Genomic DNA, 20,469 nt, shown 5'->3' with positions numbered 1-20,469 from the left:
AAAAGCACCTTCATCTGTGTGCTGCACTAGTACAGAGAATATTTTTCAAGAAAATTCTTCATACCAGTCTCCAAACTGCCTTAATTCAAAATCAAGGGAATGCTTTTCAAAGGAGACTCACAGTCACTTTTCATACTGTGACTATGAGTCATAAATGCTTCTTTTATTCACCTGTTGCACTCAGAAAAAATGATGCCCAGCAGAAACAAAGCTTGTTAATCTTAAGAGAGCTTTGCAGAAGATCACCAAAAGGCCTTCGAGCTATACTCACAGCCATAAATAGCAATTATTATTTACCAACCCTGCATTAAACATACAGTAGCTCTGGGCATTTAGGAACCATTATTGTTTTTATATTGTGAAAGCCTAGATTTTTACTGGGTGTACTCAAAACAAATTGTTTGTTTTGAACATTCACGACTATTTTAACACATGTTAGAGGTTTTAAAGTGTTTCCTGCGAATTGATAGAATAAAAACATTTTTTGTTAGGATGACAAAACAAAAACACCCAAAAATAAATCACTGTGCTAAATCACAAAATGTTAAATTGCAGACATTGCCAACACAAAGTACAACTGAGGATTTTGACAGTCTCATTTCTTTTATGGATGTTTTTATGTTTTAAAATGTTGAACAGACTTGGCCCAATCCTGATGCTACATCTAAATCCAAGGATCACCTAAGGATACTACAGTGAAGATCAAGGCAATCCATGGGATGCGTTATCATTTCAAATGCAAAATCTTAATCTGCATGTGAAATAAATGAGTAAAACAATGGTTTAACATATCAGATTCGAAAAATTCAGGACATCACCAATGTGAGTGGGATTCATCTTCTGGGATCAATTTCTGAGGTATTTTGTTCTGAATATGCGGTGAACAATCCAATTAGCTTTCCAGTTAGTTTCCAGTTAGCCTCATTCAAGATTTTATCTTAATACAGAATGCATTCTAATCTAAACCACAGTCACCAAAAGTCATTGATACCTCATAAAACAATGAGCTGAGACAGTTTTACACAGTGTCTTCAGCAGCTTTGATGTATGCATCTGTGTGCATTTTGACAGATTTTATGGCATAGAAAGTGTATTGTGAACATGAGGGTGCATCCATTCAGTGATAGATGTACTTTGCTGTCTCTTGAAAAATAGTGGTGTGATGCAATGTTGCAGAAATAGAATTGTAGACCAGATATTACACAGCTTCTCCATGAATCAGGCACTTAAAGCACCAAACCGCCAAGATCTCATGTTACAAATCTTACTGTCTCACTGCTTTCTTCCTTTTACTGCTTCTCTTCTGTTCTCAGTCATACAAAAACAGAAGCCAGTGCATTTATAACTGAATCTAAAATCAATACATGTCTCAGTATAGTACATCTAGTATACATTTCTGTGTGCATGCATTAAACATGCTTCCACATCAGTGTGTAGCCTATGGCTTTAGGGCATGTGTGTGTTCTCACGTTCCACTCCTACCAGAATGACCTTGGCGGTGATCATCTTGAATTTCGGGCAGCTCGTGTACTCCTATAAATCATCCAGCTGGCTGTATCTGCCTTTGATTGGTTTGATTTGAACCATTAAATCCAATTCTGTCATGAAGCGGAGATTGTGATGCAGGACAGGAGGCAGGCTTAAGGAGGATTTTTCATCCTTAATGCAATGAAAACATGCATGTGCAGAATGAATTCGGTATAAAGTGAGGTGGAGAGACTGAAATGGACTGTTCAGTAAACCCCTTTCCTAACCAGCAGTTGTTCTGGTAATACATATAGCTGGGAATGAGAGATATTTATATACAAAACTCAAGTTTTTTAAATGCCACAAAGACCAGAAGTATAAAAAATGGATTGCACAATGTGTTCACCTGCTGCAAACAGAAGCATACATCCCTTTCTTGAACACTGTTGCAGTAGTAACGAGTATCCAGCGGCATTTGTTTTTTTGTTTTTTAGGTAATTTTAGGTACTTGCAGTTGAAAACTGTACCTGCTCCATATTATTTATGAACATTTATACTCTATTTTCCATGACTTTTGTTACACATATTAGTCCTTATCCCAATACCAAAATATTAAGCTTAACTATACAATTATGGATTAAAATGGTCAACCTGAATATTACCTGCAAAGGCGGCACTCCATTCAATCCTGATATAAGTTGGTCTTATTGTTTTTTTTTTCTTTACAGTATATAAAAAATATTTATATTACAGCCATTCTTTGTTCAAGTTATGCATTCTAACAGTCTTTTCAGGATAGTGTTTGTGGGAACTATGGTGTTAAACCTGCTTCACTGCTCAGTTCATCTCATACTAGTACCAACAGGCTTCTCAGATAAATGCATCACCACAAGTAGTGGTGGTTTGTATTTTAGTGATTGATAAAGCCTGTTTTTTGCACATTGACCACTGAGATGAAAAGGCTAAGTGAAGAATGTTTTAACACATTTTTAGGTTAGGTTGATATTTTTTTAAATTATTAAGTAGAATCTTTGGCAAATCTATCACTATTATAATTAATGTGTGTCTGTATGTACACAGAAGGTATCGAGTATCTGTTTTAAATGCAAAGCATGCATACAGATTAGACTTAAGTCTTGGTGCGGCTGGGATTCATTTTCCTGTGTGTGTGTGTGTTTAGGCCTACTCAGCGCTACGTTCTCACAGTGCACTAATTGAATAAAGAGTAATTGTGATGTATTTAGGCAGCTGCTGACCCCTGTTGTTCAAGTGAGTAAACCATTAGCTTAAGCATAAGGTTTACTTCAGTGGACGCACAGAAAAACAAAGCAAATGGTGCAGGAGACACAAAGCCAGCAGGTTACTTTAAGTCAAGGGTGTTCAAACACCGGCCCGCGGGCCAACTGTGACCTGCGGGCCATTTTTAATTGGCCCGCAAGTAATTTTATAAATAGAATAGAATATGGCCCACACTTCAACTTTTGCTTGAAGTGCGGGCCTTTTGTATTGCACTTCTTAGTTTTAACACCAGGGGGAGCTGCTGTTGATCAAGGCAGTTGCTCCACCAAAAAGGACAATCACAGAAGAAATATACCCCAAGTTACTAAACATGGCAGAAGCAAAGAAGCGAAAGGTAGAAAGTGAATGCAGAAAATTTCAGACACGGTGGGAGAGTCAATATTTCTTCAAAGAATTCAAGGGGAAGTGTGTCTGTTTGATCTGCACTGAAACTGTGGCAATTATGAAAGACTATAATGTACGACCTCATTATGAAACCAAACATCAGGCCTATGCATCCTACACTGGTGCTGAGCGAGAGCAGAAATTAAAGCAAAGGGTAGCTCTCCTGCAGGGTCAGCAACAGTATTTTTTTCGTGCTCAAATTGTCCAGGAAAAGGCTCCAATAGCCAGCTATGAGGTCGCCCAACTCATCGCAAGACAAGGCAAGCCTTTTTCAGATGGAGACCTCATAAAACATAAAAATGGAGACCTCGTTAAAGTCACCGAAATAATGTGCCCGGAAAAAGTGCAGGACTTCAACAACGTCAGCATGTCCAGAGATACAGTTGTGCGACGCACTGAAGACTTGTCAGCCAACATTAAACTGCAACTGTCTGATGAAGCTGTGCTTTTGATTTTTACTCCATCGCATGTGATGAGAGCACCGATGCCACAGACACCGCACAGCCGCTAATTTTTTTGCGGGGAGTGGACGAGAGCACGAGCGCTTTAGGTGAGTAAACAATATATTCCACAGTACCCGTGTGTTAATAAGCATGCACGTGCAGGTACACATGCTTCAAATATCAATAATGCGCATCAATTCTGTCACTACCCTGCTTTTGCGCACCACTTTCTTATATGCGTTTTTCTTGTTTACACACAGAGTACACACCGCTGTGCACAGCGCACGTACACGCAAAGTCAGCTGATCTCATCTGATGCAGATCTGCTCCTTGATCAAGTGACATTTGTCCGGATTTTTGGCACGAGTGGCGATCAGCACCGCAGCTGGATGGCCCGATTTACAAACCCAGCGCAGCTGATACTCACCAGAATAATTTACTAAAATTATATACACTCCTGTTATTAAGTCCAGTTCAGTCTGTTAATGTTGATAATCGTTTCAAACGAACGTTAATAGGTGTGTTGCTAAGCCTAATAACTTAAATAACAAACTTGAAATGTACCCGTCCCATTTTCCCCTTTATTGTTTTTTCTCTGTGCTGTAAATCTTCTGTCTAAGAAGACATCTGAGGCTGCTGTTCTGAGAATGAGCTACCAAAGCTTTTTCTGGATAAATCAATAAAGATCCATTTATGGAAAGCTGTGATGAAGGCAGTTTTGTCTTTAATTATATTCAACAATATAACATATTCTATCACTTTTAAGTGATTTTTCTAACTTTAATACACTAAAGTTAAGGTTATATACCTAATATGTAGTAAGTGGCCCAGCCCCTCCTGTATTTTTATGTATGTGGCCCTCAGTGAAAAAAGTTTGGACACCCCTGCTTTAAGTGGTCTGGGCATTGGTGCATTTTGTTATGCATTAGATGCTGGTATAAGCCATGAAAGGTGCAGGCTTGTAGCCACAGAAGACCATGTAAGCTATTAATTTGATTGACAAAATGAAAAACAGGAGCTGAAAGGTATTTCCAGCAACAACAAGTATAACCTACAAGCTTTAATTCTCTTAAAGTCTGTGAGCATGCAAACACTAGTGCTGGATGTTGTTGCATTTAGCTTAAATTTTCTTTCGATTGACCCAGATCCTTCTTTAATAGGTGGGTGCATTTCCTGCAAGTGCTTAGTTGCATTAATGAGTGAAATTGAGAGGGAAGTGGGAGCTTTTTTCCAACATGCTTTTCCAAGTCAAAAAAGAACACACGAAACACAACAAATCTTTTTTGATTCGATCTGACATTCCTTATTAACGCGAGTAACCACAAATAAGTTGCATTTATTGTCATTTAGTGTGTATGGCTCATGTCTCGTGCCGAGCTAAAGAAAACACAGGGTCCACATATTAACTGCTCTGGAGCTCTCAATCATGTCACATGAGCTTTCCCAGTTGCAATATCTACGAGCACTTTAACCCTTTCCACCCTGAGGATTCCTGTACAAGGTTATGTTATTGACCCGCTGTCACTTTTAGAAAGTTTCCGAGCATGGCCCATCAGTAAATATTAAAGTGGATACAGTGCTTTGCTTTATTTCTGTTGCATCCCATTCGGTAGGGTTGCAGCTGAATTGCAGTTTGGAAGAGGCTAAAATAAAACCTTTAAAACACAAACAAACTCCTTCTCGTTTAGTGTTTAGGACAAAAATTCTCACACGTTTTTTATCCACAGAGCTCAAGGTTATTATTTTGAATTACATTCTGAAGACATGTCTTGCTGGATTTTGGGGCTGTTACTTTAGTTGGAAACTTCAAAAGTAGGGTAGAATCTGCTGGGCTATATTCTCTTTAATGTGCTGAAAAAACAGAAAGTTAAATGTGATCATTTCTGTGTCAATAATCTGATGCAATGTGGTTAAAAGCTACAGAACAACTCTGAAGTCAACCTCTCTTTTTTGTCATCCTCGAGTCAGCTTGAAAATGATTAAAAACGTGAATTCATCCAGATCAAAGAAAAAATGCTTGCTTGTTCTTACCTGGTGGCTGTCGGAGGTGGTGCAGGTCATCGACTAATCTGGAAGGTTGGTGGTTCGATGCGTGGCTGCTCCAAATATTGGGCAAGATATTAACCCCAAGTCGCTCACTGATGCATCCATCAGAGTGTGAATGTGTATGAAAGTCAGATAAAAGCACTTTAACAGAAAGGAAAAAAAACATAGAAAAAGTGCTTGTATGAATGGGGGAACGAGGCAAGTTGTATAAAGTGCGTTTACGAAAGCTAACACATGTAACAGCAACAAATTCACTGAAAGCATTTCATTATAATATCTGATGTTGATGTTACAACACAAGGGAAACTTTTAAAACTGGGGTGCATCATAAGATACTTCAGTTATAATAACTCAGGGATATTCCAAATGAACGAAAACATTCAGGAAAGGCCTGTGATATAACATCTTGCACTTACTTTTTTCAAGAACTATGAGGTGAGTTATTAGCCACAGATAACTAAAATGCGAGACTCATTATCTGCAAATGATACAAAATCAACAGCTTTATTGTAATGTCATAGATTAGCTTGAGCTTTGCATGTTATTTTCCCTAATAGGTGATTGAGATGTACCTGAACTAATGCTTAATGTTCTTAAATGTAGTCCCTGCGGTAATCTAATTTTCTATATCACTTTAATATCTGGAGGTTGTAAGCTTCTGTGTATTTTTTTGCTGTCAGGAAGAATACTTCGCAGTAAACAAATGTCACTCTCCCCAACGAAAGCCCAGTCCTCTCAGACTGTGGGAGGACCCTTAAATGCGTGAAGGGTTTTCCTAACACTGACATAAATAATCTATTTCAACACAACAAGTGCTGTAGTAAACTACCTTACACTCCTCAGTAAAGAGCCCTGCAAAACCACTGGATGACACTTTAGGATTGTCAGAGTAGTTTCCTACTTCTGATGCTACATCCACGTCACGCGGTAAAGATTGTTGCTACGAGCTCTCGACTTACAACAGTCACTCAGAGATGAATACCAGCGGAACAGGTGCTGTTTTATTTAACGAGTCACTTTAAATAATGGCAGGTAGTTTTTAAAAACACTCAAAAAATCTTCAATGGTGGCTTCTATGCAGCTTCAAAGAAGTTTGAATGTGCGAATACTTCCAAGCCACCGCTCTTAACTGCTAAGTTGTGCCTCTGGTTATCCCTGTGAGATTTGAATGCAGCCCGAGATCAGTTTCAGTATATGGAGCGTGTGGAGAATCCATTTGAGCTGTCTGGGGAAGCCGGTTGTTCATCAGTGAGCAAGCCAGGGGTGAAACTGGCTTTATGGGAGACCTTCGGGGGAACAGGGTGGATGGATTTCAAAGAAGTGGATAAAGCAGCCTGCACACATGTGTGAAACAGAATCGTATTTTACACATCGCTGCAAACAGAGCTTAATTTGTCTTCCTTACCCATAATCCCTTTGGTTAATTCACCATTCCATTTGATCCCAGTGGTCCTACATGTCACCTCAAGCTACATCAGGTTGCGAGTGAAGAAGAGTTTGTGTGAAAATTAAGTTCAGTGCTGGTGAAATGTTCACTTTTATATGTGTGTGACATATAACCTTATCCCTCCTGTATAGCAGATGGCTTTACGGTTTGCATATCGCATACAAAGCGTGACAGAACAACGTCCTCTTCATCTATCCTGCCTCGTCTCCTCTCTCTAAATGAAATTCGTCCCTCTCCCCCTTTTTCTTTCACACCTCAGCACTCATTTTAATTAGCTGGCTCTCTGATCGCTCTTTTTTTCCTCCTCACTCTCTCTGATAATTCTCCCCGTTTCCTTTCCATTTCTCTGTCTCACTCGTTCATTCTCATTACAGTCATTTCTCAGAGTAATTAATGAGGTGATATCTGCTTTCATGTCAGAAGGGTCAAGAGCTGTCTCTCGCTCGCTCTCTTGCTCTCTCTGTAGCACCAGGGCATATGAATCATCCGGTGATCTATTTAGCTGCTGCTCCATCTTTCTGGTCTTCTTTCTCTGCACTCAAACAGAGAAGAAAAGAAAAACAGGAATTGTACGACCTCTGACATCGTAGCAAATTTCATGTCAGTGATTTCACACAGATGTAAGAAGTACAGAGAGAGGACCTCACAACTAGACTACAGATTGGTGAATGGTTTCGTAATCAGTCCTGGGTAGTGTGTTAATATTACACGACTCTATATAATTTATTGAACTCTGGTCTTAACATACAGGTGCCATTTACAGTAGTTTGAAACTCTAAAAGTTGCAAATAGTAGGATACAAAAAATACTTTTGATCTCCAGGTAGGTTATGTAGTGGCCAGTGCTCCAAAGCCCAGGAGCCTGACACTCACCCCGACATTAAATGGCCATGGAAGGATTACTGAACTGAACATGGACACAGACCCAGGCAAGAAGACCTGGCTCAGATTTGTCTTTTCCAGTCGAAAGACAAGAGAGGAACGGATGCAGAACAACCCAAGTAACACACATAAGAAAAACAAAGGAAAAAGCAATAAAATATCCTCAAAGTGATGTGATAAGATAAGAAAAGATAAGAGCTGCAAAACAACCATGAAGAGGCTAAGTATGACAACAAAATGATAACAATGGAATAAAAAATAGTGATACACAAAAACAAAGCCACCACAGAGAGACTGGAAGTGGTAGGATCTTGTAATTCTTCTCCAGGAAAAATACATCTGACAAAAACAAAATGTGGTTCCAGTTTGGAATAAACAAGAGAACTGTGAGGTTAGCATGAGCAGTGTTGGTTGTACTAACAGTGCATGTCTGGGAAGTGCAGTGCAGGAACACCACAGTGATGAATTCACACCACAGATGGAGGCAAAATTGAACAAAAAAGCATTTTGATTTTAACACCTTCACTGTGTGCTTGTTAGTGATGGGAATGACATCCAAGGACTGATGAGACGTGTTGCTTTCTACAAGACATTTGGTTGCGCGGCTCCTTTATTACACAGGGACTCGGGTAATGGTATGAACACCAGCTACGCAAGTTGGTTAGATGAACCGGCCGTACCATGTGCTTTCTTTACAAATACTCTGGCTTAAAATTCATTTTTTTTTGTTGAAATGGCTCCAAATGCTGCTGCTGTTTCATTCTGCACTCATTTCCTTTCCACTAACTGGCTGCTTCTCAGCAAAGACACTGATTGGAACAAATCAGTCTCCAAAGTACATATGATGGGCAATTCTCTCAAAGCAGACCAAACTAAGACTTTATTGTTGAGGTTGAGGTTTATGTTTTTACCCTGCTTGGATTCTCAGAGTGTAAAAATCTGTTTTGTTTGATATTTTTCCCTTTTTGGTTTGGATTTGATTTATAAAGCAGTAGCACGCCATGAATAAAACAGTTTACCTATACATATGCCATGGTGTGTTATTTATAATAGGTTATCTTATGAGAGAGTGAGTAGTATTCCCAGTTGTAACTTTAAAACGTCTTAACAAACCTATTATGGAACACACAGCATACAAGTTGTTTCTATTGTTCTGCTGCATTTTTGTTCAAATAAAAAGTGTGAGAAAAGTTCACAGAGACAAATCCTCAACTTCTGTTTCACCCTCATTAGGTCTGTGTTGTGTTCTTCTGTGAATGCGTAGATGTTTGCGTGTGCATGCTTGTTTGCACTGTGATCTGTTTAATGGTGATTCTCCCATGTCCTTCAAACCTGAAATCAAGGTTGCCATTAATGAGGATTTTCTTTCTCTCCCTTACCACCCTGCACTCTCGCACTAACACTCTAATTAACTACAAGCACTGCGGCTTGTTAATGATGACTGAGTATGTGTGCCTTTTCACTCATGTTCATGCACAATAACACTGCTGAGCAATAAATGAGACTAATAAAACCCTCTTCTTGTTTGGTGGTCATAGTCATGTTTGGTTATAAAGTTGTTGTTTTTTTCTGATCACCATTACTGATCACTTTATTCTTTAATGTGCACAGAAAATCACATTAAAAAATCCAGCACAGATGATTTTTAGAGGCCCAGCCACCTGTCTCCTTACTGCACTCATCATCATATCTACACTTGACTTTTAATATACATCTTTGCATTCAGTTATTTGAGTTGATATCAAAGGATGTGCAGTTGGTGATAAATAATGTATTATTATAGAGAAGCTTGAGGAAGTACATCCTTCTCCTTTTAAAAAGACTTTTGAATGGGGAAGCATGTTTTATCTCAGTTTCTTTGTCACGTTCCATTTGTTTTTAACATTTTACTTTTGCCATAAGTTTTTCCTTCTTTCCTACTAAATATCAAACAGATCCAAATGGCCTCCAGATGGCAGTAACAAGTGTATGTGACTGCAAACCAGGAGTTTGGGGCCAATTGATGGGACCAGTTCACTTAGTTACATGCATTTCATTTCAAATGTCATTAACATCTCTATTTCTCTCTCTCGGTCTGTCTTGTTTCCATTTATTTTAGGTGTTGTTTCCAGGTACGGGGGGTAACCATGGAAAGGCTGGTACTGTGTGTAATGCTGGCCGTCGCCATGGCTGTGCGGGCACAGATGTGCCCAAAACGCTGCGTATGTCAAATACTGTCACCCAACCTGGCAACCCTCTGTGCCAAGAAAGGTCTACTGTTTGTCCCACCCAACATTGACAGACATACAGTGGAGCTACGACTGGCTGACAATTTTGTCACAAGGTGATCGTCACATCAATAATAACGATACTCATGAGACTAAACCATTTACATTAAAACCCTTCGATAGCTGCTGTTGAAACTCTACTGGTAGAACGTCTGCATTACTGCAGTACATGATGTTATATGAGTTGCCACTCTCGCTATGCTGTATTTTATAAGTGTAATGTGGGTCACTAGTATGGCAGTTACCTCATTTTAACGATATTTTATCTTTGTCTCATCTTTGCCCAAAGTGTGAAAAGAAAAGATTTTGCAAACATGACACGTTTGGTGGACCTGACATTATCCAGAAACACCATCTCCTACATCACACCTCATGCCTTTGCTGATCTGGAAAACCTCAGAGCCCTGCACCTCAACAGGTATGAACTAAAAATAATTTCTTACAATATGAAATCTTATTTATACGTTTTCTCTGAAGTTTTATTTTTCTTCAATTTCCCACAGCAACCGACTGACGAGGATAGGCAATGATACATTCAGTGGGATGTCCAAGCTTCATCACCTGATTCTGAACAACAACCAACTGGTCATGATTCACCAGGGAGCATTCAATGACCTGCTGGCACTAGAAGAATTGGATCTTAGTTACAATAACCTCGACTCTATTCCATGGGAGGCCATCCAGGTTAGAACCTCTTTAACATGCAACACTACTTTGAAGCTTGTTTGGCTGGAGGGCATTGAAAAAAAAAGCATCCCGAGGCAAAGTCCTTAAAAAATGTGGGTGCATTTATTTTAGACTTAAATGAGCTTTGGGACTAAGCAGAGGTCATTATGTTGACAGTTCAATAACTGTATATGCAGTTTCACTGATAGCCAAGATGTGTTAGATCAGGGGTCGGCAACCTGCGGCTCCGGAGCTGCATGCGGCTCTCTAGTCCTTATAGTGCGGCTCCGCGTGGTTTGGGAAAATAAATTAGAAGTATTTAGCTGAAGTGCATTTTTACGGAGCCCCGGAGGGGACATGGGAGAAAAAAAAATTAAGACGGACTTTTGCGAGCTCTCGCAAAACAAACTCGGGATCTCGCAAAACTTTTGCGAGCTCTCGCAAAACAAACTCGGGATCTCGCAAAAGTTTTAGCCGCATTCTTCCCGTTAGCTCGAGACCTACTACAGCCGGGAGGAACACCGCTTTCCCGGCACATCGTGCCTCGACCTCCCGGTCGGCTTCGAGCCGGCGTCCGAAGAATGCGGCTAAAACTTTTGCGAGATCTCGCAAAACTTTTGCGAGATCCCGAGTTTGTTTTGCGAGAGCTCGCAAAACTTTTGCGAGATCCCGAGTCACACTCACGGAAGCCGGCATACCCGCCGAAACGCCGTGCATTTATCGAGACTTTCAACCCCAGGTAGGCCAATTATGGATCTTCGGATCCACATTATGTCAACAGCTATTCTCCACCGTGAACTATGTTAAAAACAAACACCGCTCACGCCTCACAGATGACAGCTTACAGTCCTGCGTAACGATGAAAGCCCCGATTAACAGACGCTGTGCGCAGAGGTTCGGGACCAGAAGTCCCATTGTAAACATATCACGGCAGACCCGACAATGTTTGCATGAACATGCTTTTCAGCATCTCTTTATTGACAACTTTTCACACAGGGTTGCTGGGAGCTTTGCAGCTCACAGCCCGACACACACCAACACAACAGCATAGATAGCACAGACGTAAAGGCAGCGAGGCATGATTGCGGGTGCCGCTCAGGTGCGTCCGCCTCCCCTGCAGTGGCGCTGCAGACCGCACTTCTACACGCCCCGCCACACACATTAACCAGGTAAAATACATATTAGGCAGAATTTTGCAAATATCTATTTTTCATTTTTTAGCAACATAGTGCTTTTTTTCCAATTATTTTTTAAAGTCAGGTCAAGGCTCCAAAAGCCCAAAGGCGATATAAGGGGGGCGGCTCACAACAGTTTTTGTTTGCTACATGGATCATTTTAGTTCAGCTGGGTGTCTTTCCTTTTGTTATATTTCTTTAAGAGTTCAAAATGTGTTAATTACATAAATAAAATGTAATTTTCTCTGTAGCACTTCATGGATTTCATAAGCCACACATACATAAAGGTAAAAAACAATATATACAGTGTTATCTTCATTTTTCAATTCAATTCAATTCAATAAAACTTTATTGATCCTGAAGGTTGACCCCGAAGGAAATTGGGTGCATTGGGTACATTTTAGATGTCAAAAAGCATTTGCGGCTCCCAGTGTTTTCTTTTGCGTGGAAATCGGGTCGAAATGGCTCTTTCGGTGTTAAAGGTTGCTGACCCCTGTGTTAGTAGGTATTGTCAGTACTGTAATGCTTGGTAACTAAGTATAGTCAACTTTAAAACTTTAAAAGAGGTTGTTTATTTCGCCACACATTTTGTTTCCTTTCTCTGTTCCCCTTATCATTATCGAATGTGTGAAAAATTAACCACATTGAAAGAAACAATAATAAATGTCTCTTTTATTCTGTTATTTATCCAGCGAATGACAAGCCTCCACACGCTGAGTTTAGACCACAACATGTTGGAATACATTCCAGAGGGAACCTTTTCCCTTTTACAGAAACTAAACCGGCTGGATGTCACCTCTAATAAACTCCAAAAGCTACCACCTGACCCACTTTTTCAACGCGCACAGGTATTCTTAGAATTTTCTTTCCCACCACATTCAATCAAAAACATTAAACACAGCCTACCACACAATACCACCGTATTTAGGCAATTAAATCCTTGGGGAATTCACGCAAAATAAAATAAAAACAGGTTGTGAATCAGCAGGCTAAAGCTGTTTATCTATTTTTCAGTGCAATTATTAAATCAATTTATTTTACTGTAATGTAAAAAAGCTGCAAATCAAATGCAATCAAAATAGGTGTGACCACCTCTAAAAACTGTTAGTATGTGCATTTTGCTGGGCTCGAGCACACTGAATATCTCAGCAAAAGATCAAACCATGCAATTCTCAGACAAACTGCAAAAATCCAGCAGCTACATCTCAGACTCTGCAGCCCTTATTTAGCATGTTAAATGTTAAAATTGCAGTAGTACAAATACAAGGAAAGTAAAAAGTATGATTTGTTTGGAAGATTTGAAAGAAGGAAACCTTTCTTATCTAAAAAGAAGAGTCCAGAGTAGAAGTATTGATGGCCATAAAGCACAGTGCCACATTTGGTGATCACCAGTCACAGCCTATCTGCACAGACACCTCATACCAACTGTCATGCATAGACTCGAGAGCCCATTATTTGGACTTGTTTTGCAGCCTCAGGTCCTGGGCACCTTGCAATCATTGAGTTGACCATGCTCCTTTGTATACCAAAGTATTCTAGAGTCAAATGTGAGGACAAGTCTCTAGCACTCTTAATTCTCATTATTAAGTAGTTTATGTTTATGATGGAGCAAGGAACCAAACATTCAACTGACCAAACTCGACCGAACGTAGTGGAATTGTCTATAAAAATGTTGCTGTTCTAATTTTAAATTTTTTTTAATGCACTTGTGTTGCACTCCCAGGTTCTAGCAACGTCAGGGATGCACCTCTCTTCTTTTGCACTGTCATTCGGTGGCAACCCTCTCCACTGCAACTGTGAGTTACTTTGGCTGCGAAGGCTGAACAGGGAGGATGACCTGGAGACGTGTGCCACACCCCAGCACCTGTCTGGCCGATACTTTTGGTCCATCCCTGAAGAGGAGTTTCTCTGCGAGCCTCCACTCATCACCAGATACTCTCACGAGATGAGGGTCCTTGAAGGCCAGAGAGTTGCTCTCAGGTATCAGTTCTTGCTAGAATTGCATCTAAACATAATATGGTGGTTATGAAATCAATAATAATTAGGGAGTAAAGTTTTTATTATGCAGTGCAGTTTTGCCATCATCCTGTAACCACCTGACTTGCACAAACATGCAAGAATATGAAAAGCCTCACTGCTTACTGATGCATAAAACATCAGAGACAAACACAAACATTACCAAAGACTTTACAGGACAAAACTAAATCAAGACAACAACAGCTTTTCAATTCAATTCGATTCAGCTATATTTATATAATATAGAGCCAAATCACAACAACAGTCGCTTCAAGGCGCTTTATATTGTACAGTAGATTGTACAATAATAGATTCAGAGAAAACCCAGCAATCATATGACCCCCTATGAGCAAGCACTTTGGCAACAGTGGGACGGAAATACTCTCTACTAACAGGAAGAAAACTCCAGCAGAAGAGATGGTGATTATTTGGTGGTGAAACATTATTATCCCCTTTTCTTTCATTCTATCTTGTTGTCATTGTCATATAAAAGGTATAAGTGGACAGTGTGGGCCAGTCTATTTACATTTGTAATCTTGTGTAATACAAATTCATTTCATGAAATTGAAAAAGTGGAGAAAGTGTATGGTTAGGTAATTAGGTGTCGACAACACATTTTTATACCCAGCACTTACTTTATCATAGTAATATTGTTACTCAAAAGAGTGACCATTATTTGTTGCTTTTAAAAAATGGGGGAATTATTTTACACACTTTTCACCACAGTTTTCCTCTGCAACATCTGAGGTGCGCTGTCACATAATTACCAATTAACTTTAAAAACCTTTGGTAGAAAATGTCAACAAATGAACACAAATCTTTAGTAATTAAATTTGAAGAAATGCGCTGTGCACACAGTGCAATTTGCATATCTTTACCCTTTAAAAAGACTGGGGTTAGGGTTGAAACAGCTTAAATGTATGTGTTTGTGTCACTTTCATTTCTCGCTTTTTCACTTCAAATGAACTTCACATCCCAGGAGCCCTTTTTAGTTCATTTCTAACATTAACAACCATGTGTGGAGAATGTGTAGTGTGACTCCAGCTTAAAATGTGATTTTTGTTAGCTCTTATTCTATATCTTTTGAAGCACTTCACAGTAATTGTAATTATCTGCAGAAAAAGGGAATGCTAAATTACCCTGACAAACATGCTCCTCACTTTGATTGTTTCTGATTTGAATCCTTCAAATTGAGTCTGCTTTGTTGCAAAACCATTTTTTGTTTGATGAAATAGAATATTATGAACATTGTTTTTTTCTGACTCTTCCTTTTTGGTTTATAGCATGTGAGACACGAATTAAGCTATAAAATTTGACTGATTGATACCATTTCTGGCTGTTTATTTGGATCTCTTGTCTCAAAAGAGCTATAACTATGACACAAAAAAATTTAATAACTACTTTTTTAGTATCTTAACTTACTAATTTTACACCAAGACAAGGAATTTTTAAATGTCAGCATCAAGTTATAATAATTTTATTGACCCAGAAACCTTTTAATATAGAAGTAATACTACTACAACCTAATACTACTCCATTATTAGCTAACCAACTGTAGTACAAAGGCTATCATTTGTACTCTAATTCAAATGTGCTCTGTCAACATAGTAGATAAGGTTCAGCCTCTCTTTGATTGATTGATTGATTGGTAATTTATTTCAACATGTGAACAATATACAAGTACATTTAGAAAAGAAAATAAGAAAGAAAAAAATACTATACAAATTACATACAAAAAAAAAACGTTCTGATTAATTTACATGTTGAAAGGGAGTGGGAAGAAGTATACACTTATTTAATCCCACCCCTTTGCCATAAATTATCAGTGAATATTTAGTCAGCTTCCTTACTGATATAATTTGTAATAAAAATAGTGAACAGATTTCTGATATACTATATACTATAATATCACATCATGAGTTTTTTGTTTGTTTGTTTGTTTTTTAAATAGAGACATTCACTTAATTTAAATATTTTCCTTTTCTTTATAGTTCGAGAATATCATATTTTTATAACTCTTTTTGAACAGTTTTATGTTTGGACATTGCTTTAATTCCATATTCAGACTGTTCCATAGTTTCACTCCATGAACAGAAACACAAAAGCCTTTTCTTGTAGTACGTACCTTCATTGTTTTGAAGTTACAAAAACCCCTTAAATTATAACTTCCTTCTTTCAAAAAAAACATACTCTGAATATTACCTGGCAGTTCTTTATTTTTTGCTTTGAATAGAATTTGTGCTGTTTGGAATTTCACTATATCGTCAATTTTCAATATTTCAGACTGCAAAAATAGTGAGTTTGTATGTTCCCTATAACCTGCATTGTGGATGATTCGAATTGCTTTTTTTTGAAGAGTAAAAAGTGAATGTAATGTGGTTTTATAGTTATTGCCCCAGACCTCTGCACAATAGCTTAAGTATGGTGAAACCAGTGAACAGTATAGAATATGAAGTGATGTTCTGTCGAATACCTGTTTTGCCTTGTTTAGTACTGCAATGCTTCGTGATACTTTGGAATGAATATATCTTACGTGAGCTCTCCAGTTAAGTTTTTCATCTATTATTACCCCCAGAAATTTATTTTCACTGACTCTTTCAATATCAACACCATTTATTTGAATCTTTGCATTTGTATTTAAACTACTATTTCCAAATAACATAAGTTTAGATTTATTCAAATTTAATGATAATTTATTTTTATCAAGCCAGAACTTCACTTTACTTATTTCATTAGTCATATCCTCCAATAAATTCTGCAGATCATCACCAGAGCAGAAAATGTTTGTATCGTCAGCAAAGAGAACCACTTTTAATACTTTGGACACTTTACAGATGTCGTTAATGTACAAGTTGAAGAATTTTGGACCCAAAACTGACCCTTGGGGTACACCACAAGCAATGTCCATACATAAGGACTTTTCACCCAAGTCTCAGAGGAAAAGTAGCAGGATTCCAGAAACCATTAAGCATTAAGCCTTGCTTCTACTGTACTGTTGTCCCTGTGCTGTCTTGTTTCAAGTTTCAATTCACTGGTTTTCTGTCTTTTAAGGTGTAAGGCAAGAGGTGACCCAGAGCCAGCCATTCACTGGATCTCTCCTGAGGGTAAACTGGTCTCTAATTCCTCCAGAACACTTGTCTACGCTAACGGGACTCTGGACATTGTCATCAGTAAGGTGCAAGACACTGGCTCGTTCACCTGTATCTCCTCCAACCCCGCCGGCGAGGCTCACCAAACAGTGGATTTGGTTATTATCAAACTCCCGCACATTTCCAACAACACAAACAACATCCAGGAGTCTGACACGCGATCGTCGGACATTTCCACGTCAATCCGAGGCGGCGCCAACGGGAGCAACGTGACTGGTGATGTGAAGAGTGGTGTGGATAAGAGGGTGGTGACAGCTGAGGCCACGTCATCAACTGCACTGATCAAGTTCAACTTCCAGAGGAATATACCAGGAATTCGGATGTTCCAGATACAGTATAACGGAAGCCAGGATGACTCACTGGTTTACAGGTAATCTTGACAGCATCACTGCATAACATTCATTACACAGAGTGAGAAATTGAATATGATGTGGCCTACTGAGAGAATGAGCCAAGCCTGAGCAGCATAGATCAAATTACATCAGATTAGATCTAACTTTAATAATCCTCTTGGAAAATGTTTTCACTCGAAATACAAGTGGAACAGCTGGAGATAAGTGAGAATGTAAGGCATTTGGGCACTGGCATACCTACAAGGCTGATATATTGGCACTGCAAGGTGACTATAAGGGAGTTATTAGGCCACTCCAAGTGGGCTACCGGGCCACTACGAAGAAAGAATGCTGGCCGTGAAAGGGATACATGTGGGAGTTGTAAGGTCACTATGAAGTCTCTGCATGAGCTTGAAGGTAAGTGAGATGTATGCACATGGGCAAACCAAGGCCATGACCATGGAAATTCTAGGTTAAAATACCCTAAAAAACAAACAAAAAATGTGTATTTGCCAATTCCGTTTGATCATGAAAATGATTATGTATTCACTGTGATTTTTTTTTTTCAACCTACACACTTCCTTGTCTGAAATTTGCATAATTAATCCTAAAGTGGAAGACAATAAGCTTGTTTTTTATCAGAGCATATGCACAGACAATCTGTCTTTATTTACTCCCTTACAGGACAGACAAAAAGTTCATATCAGGGCAAGTTAGGCTAACAAGGATATGAGACGAGGATGGAAAGCAAAGAAACATGAGAGTGTTTGACAACCTCGCAAACTAACACAACACAGTCCAGCCTGCTGACTCAAACAGGATGGCCTTGACGACGAGGGCTCTGCTGGCCTTTCTTGACTTTTGTTGTTTGCACAGGATTACACAGATTAGATCAGTCTCACAGGGAATGATTGTTATTTGAGCCAAATATTTACTCCAGTAAATTAGGGGGGAGAGGGAATTAGCAAACACCTCAAGCTTCCATAGGGAAATCTCTTTCCTATCACTACTAATCACTACACGTACATCAATATGCATAATGGTCAACGGGAACACCGGGAATGACCAATTGGGTCATCATGACCGTGACCTTGGTTTCCAGGAAAGTCTTCTTTCTTCATAATTCTTCGTCGCTAAACCCCGTTTAGAAAGTGTAACATACAGAGACGGGACAAGTAGGATTTATAGCTGTCCGTCTTTTTAAGATAACATTACAGCTGTTTTGTTGCTCTCGCTTAGATTCACAGCACAGAGTCTGTGCATTTAGACTTTCACCTTGAGACTTCAAAATACTACATTAAGTACTACAAACAAGCAGCTTTCTGTGGGGCCACAGAGGAGGAGTGATTAGACAGCCTATCACGACCCACACTGATCATTCCTCTCTCCGTTAGATCACTTATTCTTTTGTCCTGTCCTTTCATATTCCCCACTTCCCCTTACTCTCCCTTTTTTCAGTAGGAAGTTGTTGGTGTGTCTGTGTTATTTTGCAGTTCCCTTGTCTTTAGGTAACGGATTGATTTCCATTCAACACCTCTGCTTGCACAAAGCAGCAGCCAATTGATTCTGCTTTTTCATTACCTGCACATCAAAGACAGAGAGGAGGGACAGAGTGGTAAAAAGAGAATAGTAAAAGAGGGAGAAAAGAGAAGGATGAATGGAACACGAAGGGAGATGGCAGGAAAAAAATTGTGAATGTAGGAACGAGAATGATAGGCACGGGAAACATAGCCCCACTGTCACTGTCAGGTGGGGCTCTTACTTTTCAGGTTCAATGCCACAATAGACATTTCTGTGCTTTACTCCCCACCTGCTCAACATAATACCATTGGGTGTTGGATGGGTTCTGTGTTTCCTTCATACGTCGAATGCAGTGAGTGACGGTTTAAATCTTCACAAGTGTACCCTTTCATTTACGTTAACCTTATGACCCTGCTAGTTGCTGCAAAACTGAAAAGTAAGAGTTATAATACTTGATTCTGTATCGATTTGTGCAGGGAAACCTAAACCCACTACTTCTTCCTCAGGGAGATTGGGGTCAGCTGCAGAACAGAACCCCTGGAGCTCACGGGGATTTGGTGCCTTGCTCAAGGACACTTGAGACCGGCAGATGTTTACTGATACAGTACTGCTGTTTTAACACCAGTCCTGCTGCTTAAGGATTGTATTTCTATTGCAGAGTCCGGTCTAGTCCATAGTAAACCTCTCTTCAGAGAAGCAATCTCACTGCCATTCTAGTTTTTATTAACATGAGTAATTTCTTTGCCTTTAATGTTAGAGAGATAGCCCAGCAAACTGCATGGCTTTAAGAGAGAAAAAATAAAGATGAATAGCCACACGTCTGTCTGATTATAGACAGTGTGTCTCTTTTTTTTCGTATGGGGACGTAGATTAGAATCTGGAACATGCATCTCTCAAACTGTCGTCTTCCAGCTTGGCCTGACAGTGCTTAAATGATGGAATTCTCAGACTTGACTACCACTAGACAGTTTTTTCCATATTCAGGGTACTTGCTATGAATGTCATGGAGTATGATGTTTTCAGAAAGCATGCTCTGGAAAGAAAAGAAATGAAAGTCAGTAGAAGTAAACAGAATACATGTGTGTGAATGAGACAGGTGGAAAGATGCTGGAAAGAGTAGAGGTAGTCAAGGTAGCTGAGTTTAAATACCTAGAGACAACCATCCAAAGCAACGGACGGTGCACAAGAGAGATAGGATGGAGTGGGTGAAGATGAGTGGTGACAGAAAGACAGGAGCAAGAGTGAAAGGAACAGTTTATAATGTATCATTTGGAGACAAAGTTACAGAGGTAAAGCTGAGAATCGTTTAGACATATGTGGCGGAGGGATGGTAAATATATAGGACCAAGGATGGTGAACATGCAGCTTACAGGCAG

General features: G+C 39.3%; 1 protein-coding gene across 1 annotated transcript in view; it reads left to right on the top strand.

Moving 5' to 3' along the window:
• lrfn5a (leucine rich repeat and fibronectin type III domain containing 5a) overlaps window positions 1-20,469 on the top strand; it is a 121,174-nt gene that overhangs the window by 82,641 nt on the left and 18,064 nt on the right. Inside the window, exons 3-8 of the mRNA XM_084915771.1 lie at window positions 10,066-10,290; window positions 10,524-10,652; window positions 10,738-10,918; window positions 12,768-12,923; window positions 13,799-14,055; window positions 17,143-17,610. Coding sequence (XP_084771897.1) covers window positions 10,094-10,290; window positions 10,524-10,652; window positions 10,738-10,918; window positions 12,768-12,923; window positions 13,799-14,055; window positions 17,143-17,610 — 1,388 coding nt within the window. The 5' untranslated portion in view covers window positions 10,066-10,093. The remainder of the gene's footprint in view (window positions 1-10,065; window positions 10,291-10,523; window positions 10,653-10,737; window positions 10,919-12,767; window positions 12,924-13,798; window positions 14,056-17,142; window positions 17,611-20,469) is intronic.

The sequence above is a fragment of the Perissodus microlepis genome, chromosome 19 (genome assembly GCF_051167445.1).
Source record: "Perissodus microlepis isolate ML-2025 ecotype Zambia chromosome 19, ASM5116744v1, whole genome shotgun sequence".
In the NCBI taxonomy this organism is placed as follows: domain Eukaryota; kingdom Metazoa; phylum Chordata; class Actinopteri; order Cichliformes; family Cichlidae; genus Perissodus; species Perissodus microlepis.
The sequence above is the reverse complement of the archived record's forward strand: the minus strand, read 5'-3'. Positions and strand labels throughout refer to the sequence as shown.